Here is a 19,379-nt window from a genome sequence, read left to right on the forward strand (position 1 = left end):
GTCATGCAGAACCAGACAGATTTTGAAGTGATTGTAGAAATATACCCCTGTACACATTTACCAATTTAAGTCTGGACTGAAATTTGTGGAGAGCATAATGTCTGGCAATTCTGTTTGTTATACTGTATGTTAGTTTTGTTTGTTTTTTGTTTTGCTGTTGTTCTTTCTTGACATAAAACACTAATAACATCTAAGTATCAATAAAAAAAACCATTAAATGTTAAGGTTAAAACCCTGCAATGACATATATTTTATCTAATTAATATTATTTATTAGGTAAGCTTGCTTGACGAATTTAATTACAAGACCTATGAGGGAACTTTTGTTTTGAAAATGAGGCGCGACGCGGGATTATGACGTCACGCAGAGGCGCGCCGAGGCCAGCTTGTTTGTAAATGTAGAGTTTAGCATAAAATGTGGGAAATTTTCTGGTCCGCGTTTGGTTTTAAGTGATGAAAAGGCAACAAAAGGCAGCAAAATGTGGATTCTGACGCCGCTGCAGCCCGGAGGTAATCAGCAATGTCGGTTTAAAGCTGCTAGTTAACGCTTTGGTAAAGTTAGCTGCTAGTTAAAACCACTTAAACCACAGAACTAGTCTGAGTTTGGATTAAAGTTACGATTAAGATACGATGTTTCTGAGAATAAGCTGCGTGTTTTTGATGAAATACACGCAGAATGTCGTGCTGAATACGATTTAAGTGTCATTTATTGTAGCTAACTGTAAGTTGAGAAGAGAAATGAATGATTTAGTTTCATACTAAACTTATCTGCGCAGTTAAAACATGGAACTGGGTGATGAGTTATTCAAAAACTCACAGATAATACAACTAAAAACATGCACTCGGTGATTTTATGCTCACAACCAGACATATGGAAGCTGCTATGCAAATCATTAGAGAAGCTGATTTAGTTTCGTTTCCTTGTCAGGGAGGATCTCAGTCAGAAAACACAGCCTGAGATGATCTGTTTTCTCACCAAAGTCTCCGCTTTAAATAAATAATCCATCTCCAACCACTAATTTAGATGAAAAATGGTGTAAAACTTTATGCAGAAGACTGGCAGACAAATAAAGTCACGTGTAGTAATAATATTAACATCCTTTGCAATATTAGTTTTCTCAACAGTGCAAAACAAAAAAGAACCGTCATTTATTTTTATGTGCAATATTTCAATTTTATATGTAATATTTCATTATCATGTCTGACATGTTGATTACATCTGCAATATTTCACTTTCATGTACAACATTGTCAATGTAATGTGCAATATTTAATTTATCATCTCAATTTTCATGTGCAATATTGTTTTATCTTTTGTAATATTTCTTATTTCCTCAGTATAATGGCCAGTATTACTTTTACCATTCTATTCTAGTCTTATTTTAGCTTAATTATCATATTTCAGTGTTGCATCGTATTTATATCTTATTGCCTTTCTACATTTTAGGCACTGCATTTGTTATGTTATGTCATTTTGTTTATTTCTCAGCAATATCTGATCTTATCTTACCTTCTCGATTTGAATAGAATAGAAATACTTTATTAATCTCCGAGGGGAAATTCAGTTGTTATGGCAGAAAGAGTACAGTTACTACCACCATAAATACAGATAAATAAGCAAAAATATGCAGTAAGTTAAAATAAACTAAAAGAAAAATGCACAATAAGTGTAATATGTGCTCTAAGTAAAAATTTCCTGTGTGAAATAAGAATATACAAATGTTAAAATGTTTTATTTGTAGTGTCAATAATGTGAAAGAGTAGAAGAAAACAAAAACTATTTATTTATCTTGTCATAATTCAACTTGTAATGTAGGTAGATGAGTTTTTAAACCCTCATCAGGTTGTGTATCTGTAAATACAATAACCAGCCCTCTGTTTGTCTCTCCCAGGTGGAACTCATTACCTCCTCTCTGGTAAAGAGTATGTTGTGGGACGTAAGAACTGTGACATCCTCCTCCCCAGCGATCAGTCCATCAGCAGGGCTCACGCTCAGCTCACTGCTTCTGATGAGGTGAGAGGAAGACGTAAACAGAGAACTGACAAATGTGTGCCTTATTCCATCTCATATAATGTCATTTTTACAGCAACATTCTGCTCAAAATGTAGACAATTTACCAATATTTTTGTTTTTGTGGTATAACTTATTGTAGTCGCTCAATCAGTTATGAAAGTTCAGTGTGGCCAAATATTTCATATTAAAAAAGTATTTTATAGGTTTCGTTTTACATGATTGTAACATATAACTGCATATGGTTCAGAAAATATTACCAGTCTACATCTATCAATTTCTTCTTAACGTATGCTAAAAGGTGGGACTTTTCATGATGGCTTCAGTTTTTCTCATATTTCAACTCATCCATTATATGAGATTATTTGATTTGCTTGACCAATATTACAAATTTTAAATCACTGACATTATGAGAAGTAACATAGAAAAATTCAGGTTTTTATCTTCAATAGTTCCTGAAATATTATCATTCAAACTGCCTCAAATTTCAATGTGCAACAAAACATGCTGAAACGTGTTCAACAGATTTTTTTTAAAAATATCTTTGAAAACATTTGATATATTAATCTAACATTTTACTGATAGCAAATTTAAATATCTATAGTTTTTGATTTATTATAAATCCCTTTTATTATAGAAAGGGCATCAGCGCCTTCTCTGCCTCAGAAAACTTGCATATTTCCACATTGACAGAACAATCTTGACCCTGTTTTATCGTTCTTTTATTGAGTCTGTTTGATCTTTTTGCTCGGTGGCTTGATTCGATCAGAACTCTGTTACAGAGAAGAACTCACTGAACCAAATAGTGAGATGATCCGGTCGCCTGATTGGTGAGTCGCAGTCTCGTCCAGCCTCCCTGTTCGCTACACAGATACAGAGGATGGCTTTATCAGTTCTTAATAATGACTCCCATCCTCTTCTTCCCTCTGGACGGAGGTTTTTAGTCCCAAGGTGCAGCACAAAGCGTTATAAAACCAGTTTTGTTTCTGTCGCCGTCACTGAGCTTAATAAGTAGTAGTGACATTTGCACTTTGTTTTATTAATCTTATTTCTTAGCTCTGTTTATTGTTGTGGCTTTTAAATTTTATGTTTGTATCCTGGTTTTTATCCCAGAGATTGATTTTATTTTCCTAAATTTTTTTTATTGTGTTTCGTTTTATTTATCTTATCTTTTTACCTATCCTTGCTGCTATGTTAGTGGATGTTAGAACACTGAGCACTTTTTGTCTTTTGCCTTGTCACTCGAACAAGTACCTGCCTGTCAGATTCAGTCTCTGTTGTGTAATAGAATGCCAAATGCAAGCACTGTTTCTGCAAAACAAATCTACCCACAGGTATAAATAAAGTATCCTTGAACCTTACTAATTACACCTGATTCCTGTTGCAACAACTTTTACTTGAGTAAAAAAAACAAGACAAAATGAAAACATCTGTTGAAAGCAGCGCGGTGGAATAATTCTTCTCTCTGAGGTGTTCTAAGGTGAAATTACTCAGCTATCTGACGTCAAATGTTCCAGTGCAACTCACAGGTGATTGTCTGAGGTGTGGCAGCACTTCACTCACTGTTATTACTTTAGATTTACTCTGTAGAAAAGCAAAGTCACAAACAGTAACCTGAGCTTTGTAGTGATTTAATATTACTAATTTTTTTTGATGAATAAAGATCTGTTTCCATTGTTAATAGCATAGTTGAAAATAGCAACTGAAATCACAGAGAAATACTTATACTGAAAAGCTTATAGTTATTTGTATATATAACTATGAAGTAAGTGCAAGTGTTTTCCATACAATATTGAATAGAGGAAGTGTAGGAAATGATTACTGTTTTCAAGATTATTTTTTCCATTTCTCCATGCAATAGCAATAATGCTCCAAGTAAAAATAATATATTTCTTTTTTTCTTTTCTTTTTGAAAAATGTTTGTCTGTGATGACACTTTGACACAGAAGGTGGCGCTGTTGCACAAAACTAAACACACCACTCAACTGTGGTCAAACACTGCAAAGCTGCATTTATAAGGCTTTTTTAAGGATTTACTTTCTCCACTAATGAATATAATTTATATGTTTTTACAGCGTTTGCTGAGTAATACAAAATAAAACATGCCCAAGTACAATTTCAGAAGCATAAGAAGAATATCTTTATTTGCCATTATACATGTACAACTAATTTGTGTGTGAATCTATTCAGGTGCAAACAGTAAAGTGCATCATTCTGATGTATATAATAAATAAATTAAAGAAAAAATATTTCTAAGCTAATTATAAAAGAGTATTTAACCCCTTGATGCCTGAATTTATTTACAATTATATAAAAAAAAATGAATTATTTGTGATTTTGCTTTCAAGCTGGTGCCAAATTAAGTGGTGATTGTTAATTTGTCTGGAGCACATACAGTAGATATATAATAATAATAATAATAATAACAGATATTTGGGGCCATATGTAATTGGGGGACTTTTTGTATCATAGTTGACATTTTTGCTGTTTTCAGGCCTAAAATCAACAGGGCCGCCTATAACCAAACACCACGTGGCATTTTTACAGAAAGATTCCTCTAAATATTATATATGCAATTGAGTAAAACTGAAGATATTGTAGTAAACCTGTCGACATGCGATAAATCCACACTTGACTCACACACTACTTTATATTAAATAACTCAGAAAGCCTTGGAGTCTGGCCAGTCTTTTCTTCAGGAGGAAATGACATCATGTGGAGCAGGTCATGTGATCTGGAATTAACACACTTCCTTGGGAGGTGTTTTTGTAATGGGGAACTTAGTGGAAAGTGATTTCTCGGACACACATACAATTAGTTATTAATATTTTCCATTTAAAATTTGATGTATTGCCAAAAAAGAAATGTCTGTCATGATTATCTCAGCTTAATAAAAAGAACACAATCAAAAGTGTTTTTGAATAAGCTCATTTTATTATTGTTTAGCTAATTAGAAAGTGGTTATTAAATTTGGATGGTCATTTAGTTGACATTTAATTGATATTCAGTCATTTATGTATTAATAAGTGATTTTTTCCATAATAAGTAATTCAGGAATTTGTAAAGACGTGATCATAATGAACATAAAAAACATTATTTTTTTTTAGTTGTAATAAAAATGCATGCAAGATATATCCCTCAATTACATATTGATGCATATAATAATGTAGGTCCCACTCCGACCGATCCTACGAGAAACCAGTGCTTGCAAAAGGTTCCTAGGTACGTATTGAATATGCACAAACCGGCACTGGGGGAATACATGAATGAAAGTGGTATGATGTGAATTTGCGACGATCATCATTAAAGGGTTAAAAAGAGAAGGAAAGATTCTATAAAGGATAAGAGAATATGTAGATGATATGTAGAATAACAAATAAATGCTGATACAGGGACTTAGATTTAGCAGATCAAAGGGTTTTTTTGTCTGTTTTCACAGTTCTTACTTATTTCCTATCGTTTGTGTGTGTTTGCCATCTGTTTGAAAACAAGGTTGCAGTTCTCTCCTTTTATATAATTTTATTTATATCAACAAGACTTTACAAAGTGTTTCTGACAGACAAACAAAAGCAGGATTCACAGATGGTAAAAGAACAACAGGAAGCCAAAGAGTTGTTATTGACAGATTAATTGATTATTTTGGGGCTCGGGTTACATTTCCATCTTGTGTTTTATTTTTAGGGAGGCGTTTCTCATTGACGCATAAATAATTAAAAAGAGAGATGTACAGTAGATTGGTTGACTAATGGTTTGCTCTCACATGTTTTGCTGTTAGACTCTGATTCTAAAAGACACCTCCAAGTACGGCACATTCGTCAACAGCGAGCGTCTCACAGCACCAGTGAGCCTCAAGTCAGGAGACGAAGTGACGTTTGGAGTTTTTCACAGCAAATTCAGGTTTGTAGCAGAAAAAAAAACTGATTAGTTATGTGTACGTCACATTTTTACTCACTGTGGGCTCATTTTCACTGCAGTATAAAGTCCTGCACCTCTGTTTTTATATTATAAATGTATCTGATATTAGCCAGTAATTTTTTTCCTCTCAGCCTCTGGCAAAGTTTAAAATTAGACATATATAGTAAAGTGATTTTTATGTAATATCTCAATTTTAAGCTTAGATTTGATTGTTTTTCCTGATTGAACAGCACACATGATTTGCTCAAGGACCGTCGGAAAGCAAAAATTCTGACGATTATTTTGGTTTTAAAGACAAATGGTGTAATTTTGGAGATTTTTTTTCCTGAAAACATGCCTTTAAAACTGTGTTTAGAGGGTAAATATGCAATATTGTTTTGCAGTATTTGAAAAGATAATAAAGAAACCGTAAAAGACGCAAAAAGATTTTGTTGATAACTGAGAAATTATTTAATGGATTTAACATTTTTTAAAATTATTTCTAGAAATTACTTTCTGCATGATTTTATATCCTCTCTGAAAACATTATTGTTGCATCACTCATAGATTCTCAGTTCTGCCAAAAAGTGCAGAATTTTTAGTTTTTTACAGGATCTGTTTAGTGCAAAATTGTCGATTTTTGTTGATTTTTTTTTTTAGAAAATGTAAAGAAATATTACAATTTTAAACTTATTTGTGGTTATTTTGTTGAAAATTAAGTTGAAAATCTTTTGGTTCTTTCTGTTTTTACGGTTTCTGGCTCTAGTAAATTGTGAAATTTTGGGAATTTTTCAGTTAAATTAAGATTGAAAGATTAATTTTCTTCACTTAAAGCCCAGAAAATCATCAAAACCAATATACAGTTAATAGAAATGAACTGTAAAACATACCGTGTGTCTTTGTTTGTGTCACTGTGTGTTATCTGCCTCAGTGTGGGTCGTCAGAAGCCTGTGGTTTGTTCATCATGTCTGAACAACGAAGGCAAAGCGACACTCTCTCAGGCTCTGCAGGCTTTGGGTGGAAACCTGGTCAACACCTGGACCGAGGACTGCACACACCTGGTCATGCCTTCTGTTAAAGTCACCATCAAGGTCAGAGCCAGACTCTCCGTCATTTTTTCTTACATGTGATGCCATCGTTTGTCCTAAACGAGTGTCGATCTGCTTTCTGTTCTCCCTGATTAGACGATTTCTGCTCTGCTGTGCTGCCGTCCCATCGTGAAGCCGGAGTTCTTCTCAGAGCTCAACAAAGCCGTGCAGCAAAAGTTAGCGCCTCCTAAAGCTGAGAGGTACAAACACAGCCTGTTTCATGTGTGTTGTGGTGTTTAATTAGTCTGCAAGTCATGAAAAACAGCATGTGATATAACCGCAGAAAACAGGATCTCCGATCCTCACAGTTTCACCCGATTTGGAGGCTGATATCTCTGGTTCTAGTTGTGTTGCAGTTACTGATTAATTAAAAATATATAAAAATGTAAGACTATGTCCTGGTGGACTTGCACAATGGTAGGTCTTAACGGTTTAAAGTCTTAACCTTGGTGAGCGAGTAAGTTGTGAGCGCTTCATTTATTCGATCCCTCATGAGGATGTTTTTCCATTTGTAGATGCTCCTCTTTAAATTTGTATTACATTCACGTTCCTGGTTTTCATGTGCTGATTAAACGCCACAGTATACACATTAATACTGAACACTGATCCCACAGAACCAAACGTTATCTCCTCTTATTGTTTTGCAGTTTCACTCCTGAAATTGACGAGCCCAGCCTGAATAAAGAGGAAGTGAACCTCGGAGTGATGCCGGCTCGCCAACAGCTTTTCACTGGGAAGACCTTTGTTTTCCTGAGCGCCAAACAGGTTTGTTTTGATCGTTTTATATTTTCTTTTATGCCCTTACATAACTACTCTGATCATATTTGCAGGTGGAAGTTATAAAATAGCAAATAGCAGGTGATAACTGTGTTTATCCTCTTCAGTCGAGTGTATAAAGTTAGGAGATTTATAGAGATGTTGTTGCAGGTGATATGACTGTCATCGCCCTGGTTCCTTTTAAAAGAAATGATGGAGAGTTACGTGATGTTCATGTTTACCGGCTACATATCAGTTGCCAGGCAGTTGGCAGCCTGAGATCCTCCAGGTCCTCGTTGCTCTGAGAGCTGCAGCCGCTGATCATTTTCTCCTTTATAGGACCTGTGAAATATTTTTAAGATTACTTTATGGGCTTTTTAGTCTTTAAAATGCCCAAAATAATGACAAATATCCATGACAGGCTTCCAGAGCAAGCAGAAAATGAACAGAATGATATATAATTTAATACCAGTATGGAAAAAAGCACTTAACAGATTTGATTGACAAGTGAGTTAATTAATGTTTCTCACTTCATGACTGAATCTCTCAGCTATGACTCAAACATGGAAAACCCACCAGATGCGTTCATGTTCACATCATTCAGCGTCATCAGTAACACAAACTTATCTCCAACGTTTTGTTCGGCTTTATTGACATAACAGTCTTATCTGTCCAGCTCTGATGTGTTTTTGTCGCCCTCGTGACGTGACGAGTTTCCATTCCTGCTCTGAGACGCCAGCTCAGGTGTAAATAATTGTGTTTTCTGCATTTTCCAAGCTTGGAGTTGCAGGTTAAGCACAACAGTAATGTGGAATATTCCCTCGAGCCAATCCAGAGGATCGAGGCTTCAGTTTAACCCTCTGAGCTCCAAGGAGTTTTGGGGCATTTTTTTGTGCTCCTGTGACATTTTTACTCACTGTGAACTCAATTTTCATTTAATTTTAAAGTCCCACACCTCTATGGAAACAGAACAACCATGAAGAAGCAGAGAACTCAGAAGTGTCTTTTGTAGAGAATATTCTTTAGAAAAAGTAGAATTTCTTTTGATTAATTGTTTTACAAACATTGATAAAGCAGGAATCAACACCAGGTGTTACCAACACTGGAAAAATGGCCTTGCTTTTATGTTACGTTATCTATTTTACTAACTTTATCAGTTTTATTCCCTTTTCCTTTGTTTATTCATTTCTGTATGTATTTATTGTTTATTTGCTATAACTACTACTATTATTATTACCACCCTTGTTTTTATGGTTTTACTCTGTACTTTCTTTTTAGAACTTGTCCCTTTTCCTTAATTGGATTATTGTCTACTGTTGTTGTATGGATCTATTTTACAAATCTTCTGCCATGTTTAAATTTCCACTGTGGTCTCTCTGGTCTTTCTCCTTCTGTTTGGACTGGATTGTATAAGGTTCTACATATATAAAGTTATTGTACCGTCAAATTAAAGCTAGAAGCTGCATTTAAACTTTTCCTTGCACATAAACGTTTACTTCTCTGGTCTGTTTTCTTTCTTTATGGACTGACTGGCTTCCTGTTGTTCAATAACTATTCCCATTTTTTTGACCCGTCTGTAAAGCACTTTTTAGAAGGTGCTGCATAAAAATGTCTGTTTGAGTAGTTCAGGGACTGTTAAAAAGGTGAAAAACTGACAGATTTTATTTCTTTTTACTGTTTCTAGCTCTGTTACAGTGTAAAATTGTGGCAGGGTTTTTTAAAGACAACATGCCTTTCAAACCTACCAGTAGATCTTGGGGTTCAGAGGATGGATTAGCTGGAAAGTGTGCAAATTAGGGCTCTCTCTGTGTCTGTAATCTTTATTGACTTGCTGTTTTTTTAATGTTGTTTTGCAGCTGAAGCGCCTGAGTGCAGCGGTGAAGTTTGGAGGCGGCAGCAGTCAGCTGCTGGAGGAAAGTTCGCTGCTCAGAAACCTGCTGGAGTCTCCACAGACCTGCGTGATCGATGTTATAACAGGAAACTCCCAAACTCTGCTGCCTCCGTCCACCACCGAGTGGGTAAACTCTGTGAGGAGCATCGTGCAAAGGTTCAGACTCTTGTTCTTCTGTAGGGAAGCACTTTAAAGTGGCTGTTTACTTGTCTTGGAGTGATTTCTGAGTTTTTAAAAAGTCTCTCTCTGGACACAGAAAAGGCCTACGAGTCATCACAGAGTCTGAAATCGGTTTGGCTGCCATCTACGCCTCCTGTGACAAATACTGCAACCCGTCCAACCTGATGCCAGACTCAGGTGGGTGGCAAGTCACTAAAGAACTAAAGGCTGTTTTTATTTTTATGTTTTTAGTATAATTTTGCTCTTTTCTTGTTTGTGTTTCAGACTCTGCACCTAAAGTTAAACCCAGGATTCCCAGCGCGTCGCTGTCTCAGAGCGTCGCTGTGGATGAGACGGTTTTACCTGCAGCAACTCAGAACATCACAGCTTATGCAGCGAACACAGAGACTTCACAGAGGTACAGACAAACACAAACACACATCCTTTATGTATAAAAACGGTCCAAACTTAGCCTAAACTCCTCTGTTGTCAGGATGGAGGTGTGTGAGGTGACCGGGGTGGCTGCAGTGGGAGAAACTCCAGAAAAGAAGCAAAACCAGCTCCGTGAAGCTCAGAACACAGCAGCTGAGTACGTCGTGGCCGATACAATGAGCTCATCGCTCAACATCACGGAGAACTCACAGAGGAAGAAACTTGACTCCAAACTCACAGGTAGATGCATGAATAAATTAGAGATGCATCTTTTTCTCTCCTGTACTGACTGATACAGTGAGCGCGCTGTGCAGCAGAAATAACCGTCCTGGAGGAACACGGACAGACGTCTGCGATGTATTGTACATATATAGTGTAGTACAGGAGTATTCAACTAAAACACAAAGCCATGGAAACGTTAAACCCTCCTGTTTGTGTGACGAGTTTGAAGCAGCAACTCTGAGTTAACCTTTTAACACCCAAGGGTCATACAGGCCACCTGGATTTTTTGTTTGGGCTGTAAAAGAGTCAGAAATCATACTATGAGTGATTGCTTTTACCCTTTTTTCAGAACAACGTAACCTTTCAATATTTGGCAATATCTGACATAAATTGTGTGTTTAGACAATGTAGCAATAGTTTAAAGTGGAAAAAAACAAAAAACTGACTTGGATTTTTCAGGATTTTACTAAATTAGGAATAATAAATTAGGAAACAAAATATGAACTATAATAAATATTTACAAAAAATTTAATTTTATAATACTTTATATATATATATATATATATATATATATATATATATATATATATATATATATATATATATATATATATATATATATATATATAATACCCCATAAAATGCATCTTCTCTTCTTTCAGGAACCGTTTGAATTTTCTCTTTAGTGCAAATGGTTGAGGAGTTACGGTGATTTAAAAAGTGCTCGTAAAATGGGAGCGGCGTCGCTCCCCTGGGATTTAAAGGGTTAACAAAGAAAGTTGAAAACCACCTTCATACCTGTTAACTCTGACTGAGGTTTTAATTTTTGTCGACTCACAAAGAAAGTCTGACTATGTTAAACTGTCTTTATAGTTCAGTCCTCTAATCTGATAAACGCCGTCAACACTAGAAAAACTGCGCTGATTAAAATAGAAGCCCATCAAATTTAAAATCCCCTCATAATTTATTGATTATAGGTCCGAGTCCATATAGGAAGAAGTCCGGGTCCAGACTAGTTAGTGACCTGGGGTCTAGTATGCAGTGGATTAAATGAAGCCTTGATTCAGAGAATTTTGCCTTAAGGAATTTTAGTAATTGAATTACTTGAATAACTTGAGGAATTGTTTCAGCCCTATTAAAATCTGCGTGGACAAAACATGAAACTTTACTGTGATTACACTTCATTTCTTATTAACTGGAATTCTTCATACATGGGACACTTTTTAGTGATGGACAACACATTTTTTGGCCTCAACTTTTAGATTATTTTAAGTAACAGTAAGGCCATAATTTTACGACTCTGATGATGAAATTATTCCATTTTTAACCCTTAGATCTCCTTTCTTCTCCGTTGAGTTCAGTTAAAACTGCACAGTGTTAACCTTTTCGGCGATGCTAGTTTCTTGTCTGTGCAACAGAATGTTAAATAATCTTGAATTTACATCAGATTTAATCACAGTTGCAACCTGCATACAGCTATGCATCCATCAGTCTGTTTTCAGTTGTCATTGCATAGATACTAACATTTGTGCAATGATATGTCTACGTCTTATTACAAGAAAAAGTGAAACAGTTTTGTCATTAGGTGTTACACATTCTCTCTTGCTTTATTTTGATTTTAGCTGCCTCATTCTTTGGTGTGATTTCATCTTTATTTCTTTAATTATGTAATTTTTGGATTTTTAATTTCTAACTTTTAATCTTCAGTCTTATTCTTCAATTTTTAAACTGCCTAGTTCCTTTGTTTGATATGCATCCTAATCCAGCTAATTATTCCTTTAACTTATTGTCATTTTTACTATTTATTTTGTTTGACTGATCTGCCGTTTGTCCTTGATTGTCTCTGTATTTGCATTTTTGACTGTCAAAGCACTGTGCAAATGCTGTTGTTAAGGGTGCTACATAAATAAAGTAGTATTATTAGTAGTACACCTCAAAGTGATTATGTTATGAAGATCACTTAGCATCCTTACTCATTTCTTTATGCATTTTTAATCTGTGCAAACTAGCACTGTAACAGGTATCCTTTAAACTCAGTGTTTTTGCCATTGAGATGCAGGTACTACTGACGTCATACTACAGCCCTCCTTTCCAAAGACCAACGGTGGAACGAAGGCTTCCTTCTTTAGGGAGTCTCCTCAAAAGCCTAAAACTTCTGCACAAGCCTCCCCACAGAAACAGTCGACTCTGATCAACTTCTTCCAGCCGGTCGGCAAGAAAAGGTAAACATCTGTTCCTTTAGGACGTTACCAGTGGTTCTGCACCTTGATGTCAGGACTGCACCATATGTCTATTTTGACACATTTTATTCACCTACTTACATATTTTAATCTATTTAATGTTTAGTTTATTACTTTATTTTTATCCTTTCTTGTACTATTTTTATAATTTCTTTTACTTCTATTTCTATCTCTGTTTTTGTCATAGATATTTTATTGCATTTATCCTAGTTTGCTCATTTATCTAGCTCATCTGGTGTTTCCTCATTTCATGTGTTTAATAGGATAGCGTTTCCTCAGTTCCTCATTACACGTTTTAGAGTTCTTTATTGATAACTTGACAGTGTGGAGGGTTGTTTGCACCATTTTATTGCATTTTTTGTTTCTGTAAAGCACTTTGTGTTGCATTTTGTGTGAATGAAAAGTGCTATATTAACCCTTTGATGCGCAGTGTGAGTCAGGAGATACCCATTTTCCTTTGGATTTGGGTCACTTTTGAGCCATGTTGCACATTAAAGGGTTAAAAAAGTCTGATTGATTGATTTCTCTGTGTTTCATCAAGGCCTTGGGAGGATGAATTCTCAGATGTCATGTCGGAGCCAAAGCGACCCGTTCTGGAACCGTCCATCACCGTCCACAAAACAAACACCACTAAAGAAATCTCCTCACCTTCACTCAGAGGCGTTTCTGAGACTCCACCAGAGTCGGAGGCTGATTTGTTCACAGGACGGCGAGAAGAACCACTGAACAGAAAGAGGAAGGAGATGGAGGCGGAGATACAGATGGAGGAACTGGAGTCCATCATGTCTGAAGATATGGACGGCTTCGGCGAGCAGCTCTCAGATGAGCAGACGCACAAATCGGCCAAACAGAAACAAGGTTTGACTGCAGTGGAGTCTTCAAGCAAGAGGCAGCGGGTCCAGCGAGAAGAAGAAGCAAATGGAACAAGCAGACAACTAAAGCTGCAGGCTGGCCTGGAGAAGAAGTCAAGTCTCCATAACATCCACAGCCAGAGACCTGAGCAGCACGTTGTCGTTGTGAAGACGGAGCCGCTTCACCCGACAGACTACATGACGACTAATAAAGAGTCCAGGAGTGAAAAACCAACTGCAAGCACAAGTAGAAACATAAAACCTGTACAGGATGATGATGCATCCTTTGTTGAGGTGAGGGAAGAAGATTTACTCCAGAATTTCAAAATTTTATCCAACCATGTTTGATTATTGTGGCTCAGCTTTTACTTTTTCTTGTCCTGTAGGATTTAAAACTGTTTGAGTGCATCAAGGTTTAAAAAGACACCTTTTATTTCCAAGAGTTAAATAGCAGAAAGGTTTGAGCAGGTTTGAGGTTCAGCACAGTTTTTTCTATTTCTTGTCCTGTAGGATTTAGAGCTCATCGAAGCAGATATTACCCAGCCTAAAGACGACACTAAAACTCTGAAACCTGTCAGGATCAAGCAGGAGGTCCAAGTAAGTCTTGTGTTTTCTTTTCTGCCTCCTTCTTCTAGCTCCATCTACATGCTGTATTTTCAAGCTTTACACATTTGTAAGCGTAGGTCGCCTCAGTTTTTTATAAACCTCGAAGCCTCTAACAGATAAGAAAAGTTTTGTAAAGACACCTTTTATTTCCAAAGAGTTAAATAACAGAAAGGTTTGAGCAGCTTCAAGCTTCAGCTCAAAAGTTCAGTGCAGTTTTAACTTTTTCTTGTCCTGTAGGATTTAGAGCTCATCGAAGCAGATATTAGCCGGTCTAAAGACGACACTAAAACTTCTCTGAAACCTGTCAGGATCAAGCAGGAGGTCCAAGTAAGTCCTGTATTTTCTTTTCTGCCTCCTTCTTTTAGTTCTTTCTACATGCTGTATTTTCAAGCTGCATTTGTCAGTGTAGGTCGCCTCAGTTTTTTTCTGAACCTCCAAGCCTCTGACAGATAAGAAAAGCTGAATGCATCAAAGTTTGTAAAGATGCATTTTCTTTCCAAAGAGTTAAATAGCAGAAAGGTTTGAGCAGCTCAAAGGTTCAGTAATCTCAGAGCTGTAAGAGTCGGTGTGTTTATTGTGCTGTCTTCACACTTTAAATCTCCCATCTGCAGTGTAAACTAGTGCTGTCTGTCACTGTGATGTTTCCTGTCTGTGCAGCACATAACCCTCTAAACTCCAAGCAGCAGTTTCTGGGTGTTTTCCTTGCTTACTGTCACGTTTTCACTCAGTGTGGGCTCAGTTTTCACTGCAATATAAAGTCCTGCACCTCTTTGGAAACCATGAAGAAGGACAGAGAACTCAGAAATGTCTCCTTAAAACATAAAAATGATAAAACTAAAGTAGAATTTTCTTGATTGTTTGTTTTACAAAAATAAAAAAAAGAAACTGAAGTCAACATGTGTAACGTTTTTCCAAATGTCCACAGGAAAAGCAATAGAGGCTCTAAATACTATAAATATTTAACTATTTACATTTTTACAACCTCTGTTAACTCATTTTTCACTCTACTCTCCACATCAACCCTAGAATAATGTTTCACCATGCTGAATGTATCTTCCAACAACTTGCTCCTCTGTTTTTTATTTTTGAGCCTTGCTGCATTTATTTTATTTATCAAATCTGTATTATTTTCCTCCAAATCTCCTTAATTTGTTTCACTGCTTTTCTCCTTTCCGTTTAGTGTATACACTGCCTGCAGTTCAACTTAAAACTGTCTGAATTTTGGACTTTTTGACTTTTGTTGAATTTTTAGTTTTTCACAGAATCTGGTGCAGATTTTTTTTTCACATTTTTTAAAAATGAGACATGTAGAATATTTTTTTTTTTTTTTTTAGATTTGTTTGATTTTTCTCAATGGAACCACACATCTCACAAGATTCATTCAAGGAGAGTTGGATATCTCACAATTCTTTGTGTTTTCATAGTTTCTGGCTCTGATAAATGCTGTAATTTTGGTGATTTATAAAAAATAGCTAACATGTCTTTCAAATCTGCTGGCCGGTTTTGTGTTTCAGCATTTTAATTGATCGTACAACGTTAATCGATGCTACAACGGTTGAGTAATTCATGTTGTTTTTTTGCAGGAGTCTAAGATGGATGAAGGCCTTCCTCGTAATCAGGTGTTGGTGGAGTTCAGATCTCTCACTGTGTCGGCTCCTCCGACAACCAAACAGAAACAGACGCACTCCAATGGCTGCGCAAAGAACTTCAAGTGTTTCCGAAAGGTCAGACAACAGACGCTCATTTAAAATTCAGAAACAGTATTTAAGTGAATTATAAAACTTCTAAAAAGACTCTGTAGTGTTGCAGTTGCATGTATGCCAACCAAAGTATCATCCAGTTTGTCTTTTCACTGACAGCAATTAGAATTTCCATCAAAAATATGCCCCATTTATTGATAGCTCTCAAGAGGATGGTAGAAAATAAAAGGCCTAGAACTGATTTATGGTAAAACGCTTGAAGATATTTTATTTTCCTTTTGAAAATGACATAAAAAGAAGCTACAATTGATTTTCTCTTTAAAATTTTTAATGTTAGTGACATTTATGTCCACATTTTTAAGAGAAGCTTGAGTGTGACCTGATTAGAAACTCCTGAAATGTTTTTTTTCCATGTGATTTTTCTTGTTTGTGGCAGAACCGTGTGCCGGGTTCCGACGGATTCCAGCACATCATTGGAGGATCCGACCTGCTGGTTCACAACAGGGGCAAGAACACTGATCTGGATGAATGGCTGAAGGATGCAGCAGAGGTACTGTCGCCTCAGTGATTCATTTATTATTTGGTCCTGGTCATTGAACTTGGGCTTAAATTTAATTTTGTTTCAGGAGGAGCGTCAGAGCAGGAGGGAAGAGGCTGTGGGAGACGACCTGTTCAGGTGAGAAACTGGATCTTAATTTTTGTTTTCCTCTCACAACTTTCTAAAATACTCCTTGTAAGGTTTCTGTTTAGTTACATATACAGTGGCCCATTATTATTTTATGATTATTCATGAATTGAGGTCTTAATGTCATGTTTTGTCACCAGTGTCCTGATGTGTCATTTTTCACTGACAGAAGTCTTCATGAGTAAGAAACTGTGGATTCTGTAAAATTTCAGTAGCATTATGATTTTCTATCAATAAACAAGAAGCTGCACCCCAAATTTTACACTTTAGTCTGCAAGAATGTGTTGTACCTAGTTTCAAAGGCATGTTTCCTTTTTAAAAATTGCCAAAATTACACCATTTATCAGGCAGAAATTATAAAAACTGACAAAAATGTTGGATTTTTCAGCTTTTTAACAGTCCTTGAACAGATAATGTGTGATGTGCGCTTTTATCTTTAAAATTAACCAAATCTAAGCTTCAAAATCACTTTATTCTACATGTCTTTTTTTATGTGCAAAAAATACACATTTTCAAAGCAAAAAATTCTGCATTCCTCAGCGCAACTGACAAGCCATGAACAGTTCAGCTGTGACCAACAGTCATGTGACAAAAATATAGTGAATATTTAGCAGACCTACATCTTGTGTTTTCGCAGAACAGAGAGGAGACAAGTATAAAAACAGATTAGACAGACTGAGAGGAAAATTAAGCCTTCTGGATCAGTAAAATAAAGTCAGCATGGCTCAGAAACTGCAAACAGAGGAGCAAGTTGTTGGAGATACATTCAGCATGGTGAAACATCTTTCTACAGCTGGCGTGCAGAGACTTGTCCGAAGTGACTTAAACTCACCTTAATGACTCAAATCTTGTTTAAAATGCCAAATTTCCTGATATTTTCAGATACCTTCAAGTAAGTTTAGTAAGTATTTTGAACAATTCGTCACTCATTTTGGACATTTTTTGTTGCTTTAGACCAATTTCGAGTCATTTTGGACAAGTTTCGGACAACTTCAGACTGAAAATCAAACCTTCTGGATCAATATAATAAATGCAGCATGACTCAAAAACAGTGAACTGAGGAGCAAGTTGTTGGAGATACATTCAGCATGGTGAAACATCTTTTAGCGTTGATGAGTTGGCTGTAGAAATGTAAATAGTGAAATATTTATGCCATTTTCTTCCAGTATTGGTAACAGCTGTGGACATTTGGAAACACACTGTACATGATTTTGTGATTTATGGCATTATAATTGTGTCATATTGCACAGATGACATTTCTCTCTCCTTCTTCATGGTTGCTCTGTTTCCATGGAGGTGCAGGACTTTGTATTGCAGTGAAAAAACCCTGAAACTGTTTGGGTTCAGAGGGTTTAAAAGGGAAACTATTTTCATTTAATGTTGTCATTGCTTCATTTAACGTGTTTTATATTAATTGTGTTCACTGTTGAGTCAGACAGTTAGAAATGTGACCTTTTTGTGTCTTTGTTAGCAGCTCTGTGTCTGATTTAGTTCCTAGGAGACTAGAAGGAGCTACAATACCTTCCTGTTAGTGTTTTTTTTTTTTTTTGTCTCCTGGACATTAAAAGTGAATGAAAACCGTTTGCACTCTTTGCACCTGCTTGCTCCGTCACTGAACACACATCTGAAATAGATTCCGTCTGTACAGTCTCAGTCTTAGTAATCAGGTGCAACATAATTAGCTGAGAATTATGGATATGGGGCCACTGGAGCTTCGGTTCGGCCAATCGGAGCCTAGCGATTCTTTCGTCACAGCGGTTGCCGGGGCGACAGAGGTGATGTAAGCCGGCGCTGTCGTGTTTTCTTTGACTAAGCAGAAAAGAGACAGTCTGAGATTGATTTTGTGTGTGTGCGTCGAGGCTGAGCTGTTTGATCACTGAGTCATGCTCAGTCAGTCATGCGTAGCCGGGGAACAGACTCTGCCGCTGAGAAAACAATCCGCTATTTTTTTGGTAGGTCTAAACGGAGTTTCCAGACGTGGTTTTATAGGAAGCCTGTTTGCTTTAAGCTGTTCAAACACCGACCGTGTTTTACAGCGCTTAATTTGGGCTGTTTTTATTGTTTGTTCAAAATGCCTCTCAGGACATTGAGGAATGATCCATGAGGAATGTTAAAAGCCCGACGTGGACAAACGTGTGAGATGTGTGTGTCTGTGTGTGTGTTTTTTTAGGTACAACCCCACCAAACTGGCCAAGAGACGATGAAATACCTTCATCTAGATGTCCTCCAGAGGGGATTCATTTCAAAGGAAGTACGTGTTCATAGAAGGACTCAAGAAATATCATCGATTCTGTCATAATTCTTATATTTCTGTTCTGTCTTGTTCTTCTCTAATTAAGCCGCTGACAGTAAGCAATGTAACAAGAGAGTCTCACGAGTTTTCTCAAAGTTTTTATTTGTCAATAATAAAAAATATGGCATACAAAACATTAAAAACTCTTCAGTTGTACAAGAGAGCTTGAAAACTCTACATGCTGAAAGCAGCTATTCTGTCTTTTTTTTAAGTTAAGACCCAAAGTGTTCCCTGGTTTTAGCAGAACCACTGTAGAAACTTGACTCGAGCGTTTTCTTAAGCGAACTCTCTGGCGAGCCAACTCTTCAGGCACTTTTACCAGATCAGATAAGCAGTTGTCATGCCAAGCATCTACTGGCCTCTGCGCAGACAGTTAAAGCCCACCTGCCCCTCCATGTTCACAGAAAGTGCAGCGTGTCGGTTAATTCAGCATAAATTGTGCAGTAACAGAAGTCTGTTTTATTACAGGCTGCAGAGCGGCTTTTAATTAAGTCATCGCTTCTTGAGCCGCTTTCTAAAATTTATCTGAACTAAGATGTTAAGTCTAATGATC

The 19,379-nt window shown here is 36.5% G+C and overlaps 1 protein-coding gene across 3 annotated transcripts; it reads left to right on the forward strand.

Moving 5' to 3' along the window:
- Positions 1-350: 350 nt before the first annotated feature.
- On the forward strand, positions 351-19,003 carry nbn (nibrin). Of its 3 annotated transcripts, none has more exons than XM_055013764.1 (18): positions 351-509; positions 1,891-2,012; positions 5,785-5,906; positions 6,835-6,994; positions 7,088-7,191; positions 7,639-7,756; positions 9,604-9,794; positions 9,895-9,995; positions 10,083-10,215; positions 10,291-10,469; positions 12,505-12,673; positions 13,233-13,836; positions 14,053-14,139; positions 14,386-14,475; positions 15,732-15,872; positions 16,285-16,398; positions 16,475-16,524; positions 18,704-19,003. In XM_055013764.1, exons 1-18 carry the CDS (start codon positions 479-481, stop codon positions 18,735-18,737), a joined length of 2,550 nt encoding a protein of 849 aa, XP_054869739.1. In that variant the 5' UTR covers positions 351-478; the 3' UTR covers positions 18,738-19,003. The 3 variants fall into 3 exon arrangements, with proteins under 3 accessions (XP_054869739.1, XP_054869740.1, XP_023147640.2); XM_055013765.1 differs by having other exon boundaries at positions 12,511-12,673; XM_023291872.3 differs by lacking the exon at positions 14,386-14,475.
- The last annotated feature ends 376 nt before the right edge of the window (positions 19,004-19,379 follow it).

Source organism: Amphiprion ocellaris, chromosome 9 (genome assembly GCF_022539595.1).
Source record: "Amphiprion ocellaris isolate individual 3 ecotype Okinawa chromosome 9, ASM2253959v1, whole genome shotgun sequence".
NCBI classification, from domain to species: Eukaryota; Metazoa; Chordata; class Actinopteri; family Pomacentridae; genus Amphiprion; species Amphiprion ocellaris.

Bases quoted from the DNA above. Each gene is read 5' to 3' on its own strand.
- nbn (XM_055013764.1), top strand. From the start codon at position 479: ATGTGGATTCTGACGCCGCTGCAGCCCGGAG. The intron at 2,013-5,784 runs GTGAGAGGAAGA...TTTTGCTGTTAG, and splicing joins AGCTCACTGCTTCTGATGAG to ACTCTGATTCTAAAAGACAC. The intron at 13,837-14,052 runs GTGAGGGAAGAA...CTTGTCCTGTAG, and splicing joins ATGATGCATCCTTTGTTGAG to GATTTAGAGCTCATCGAAGC.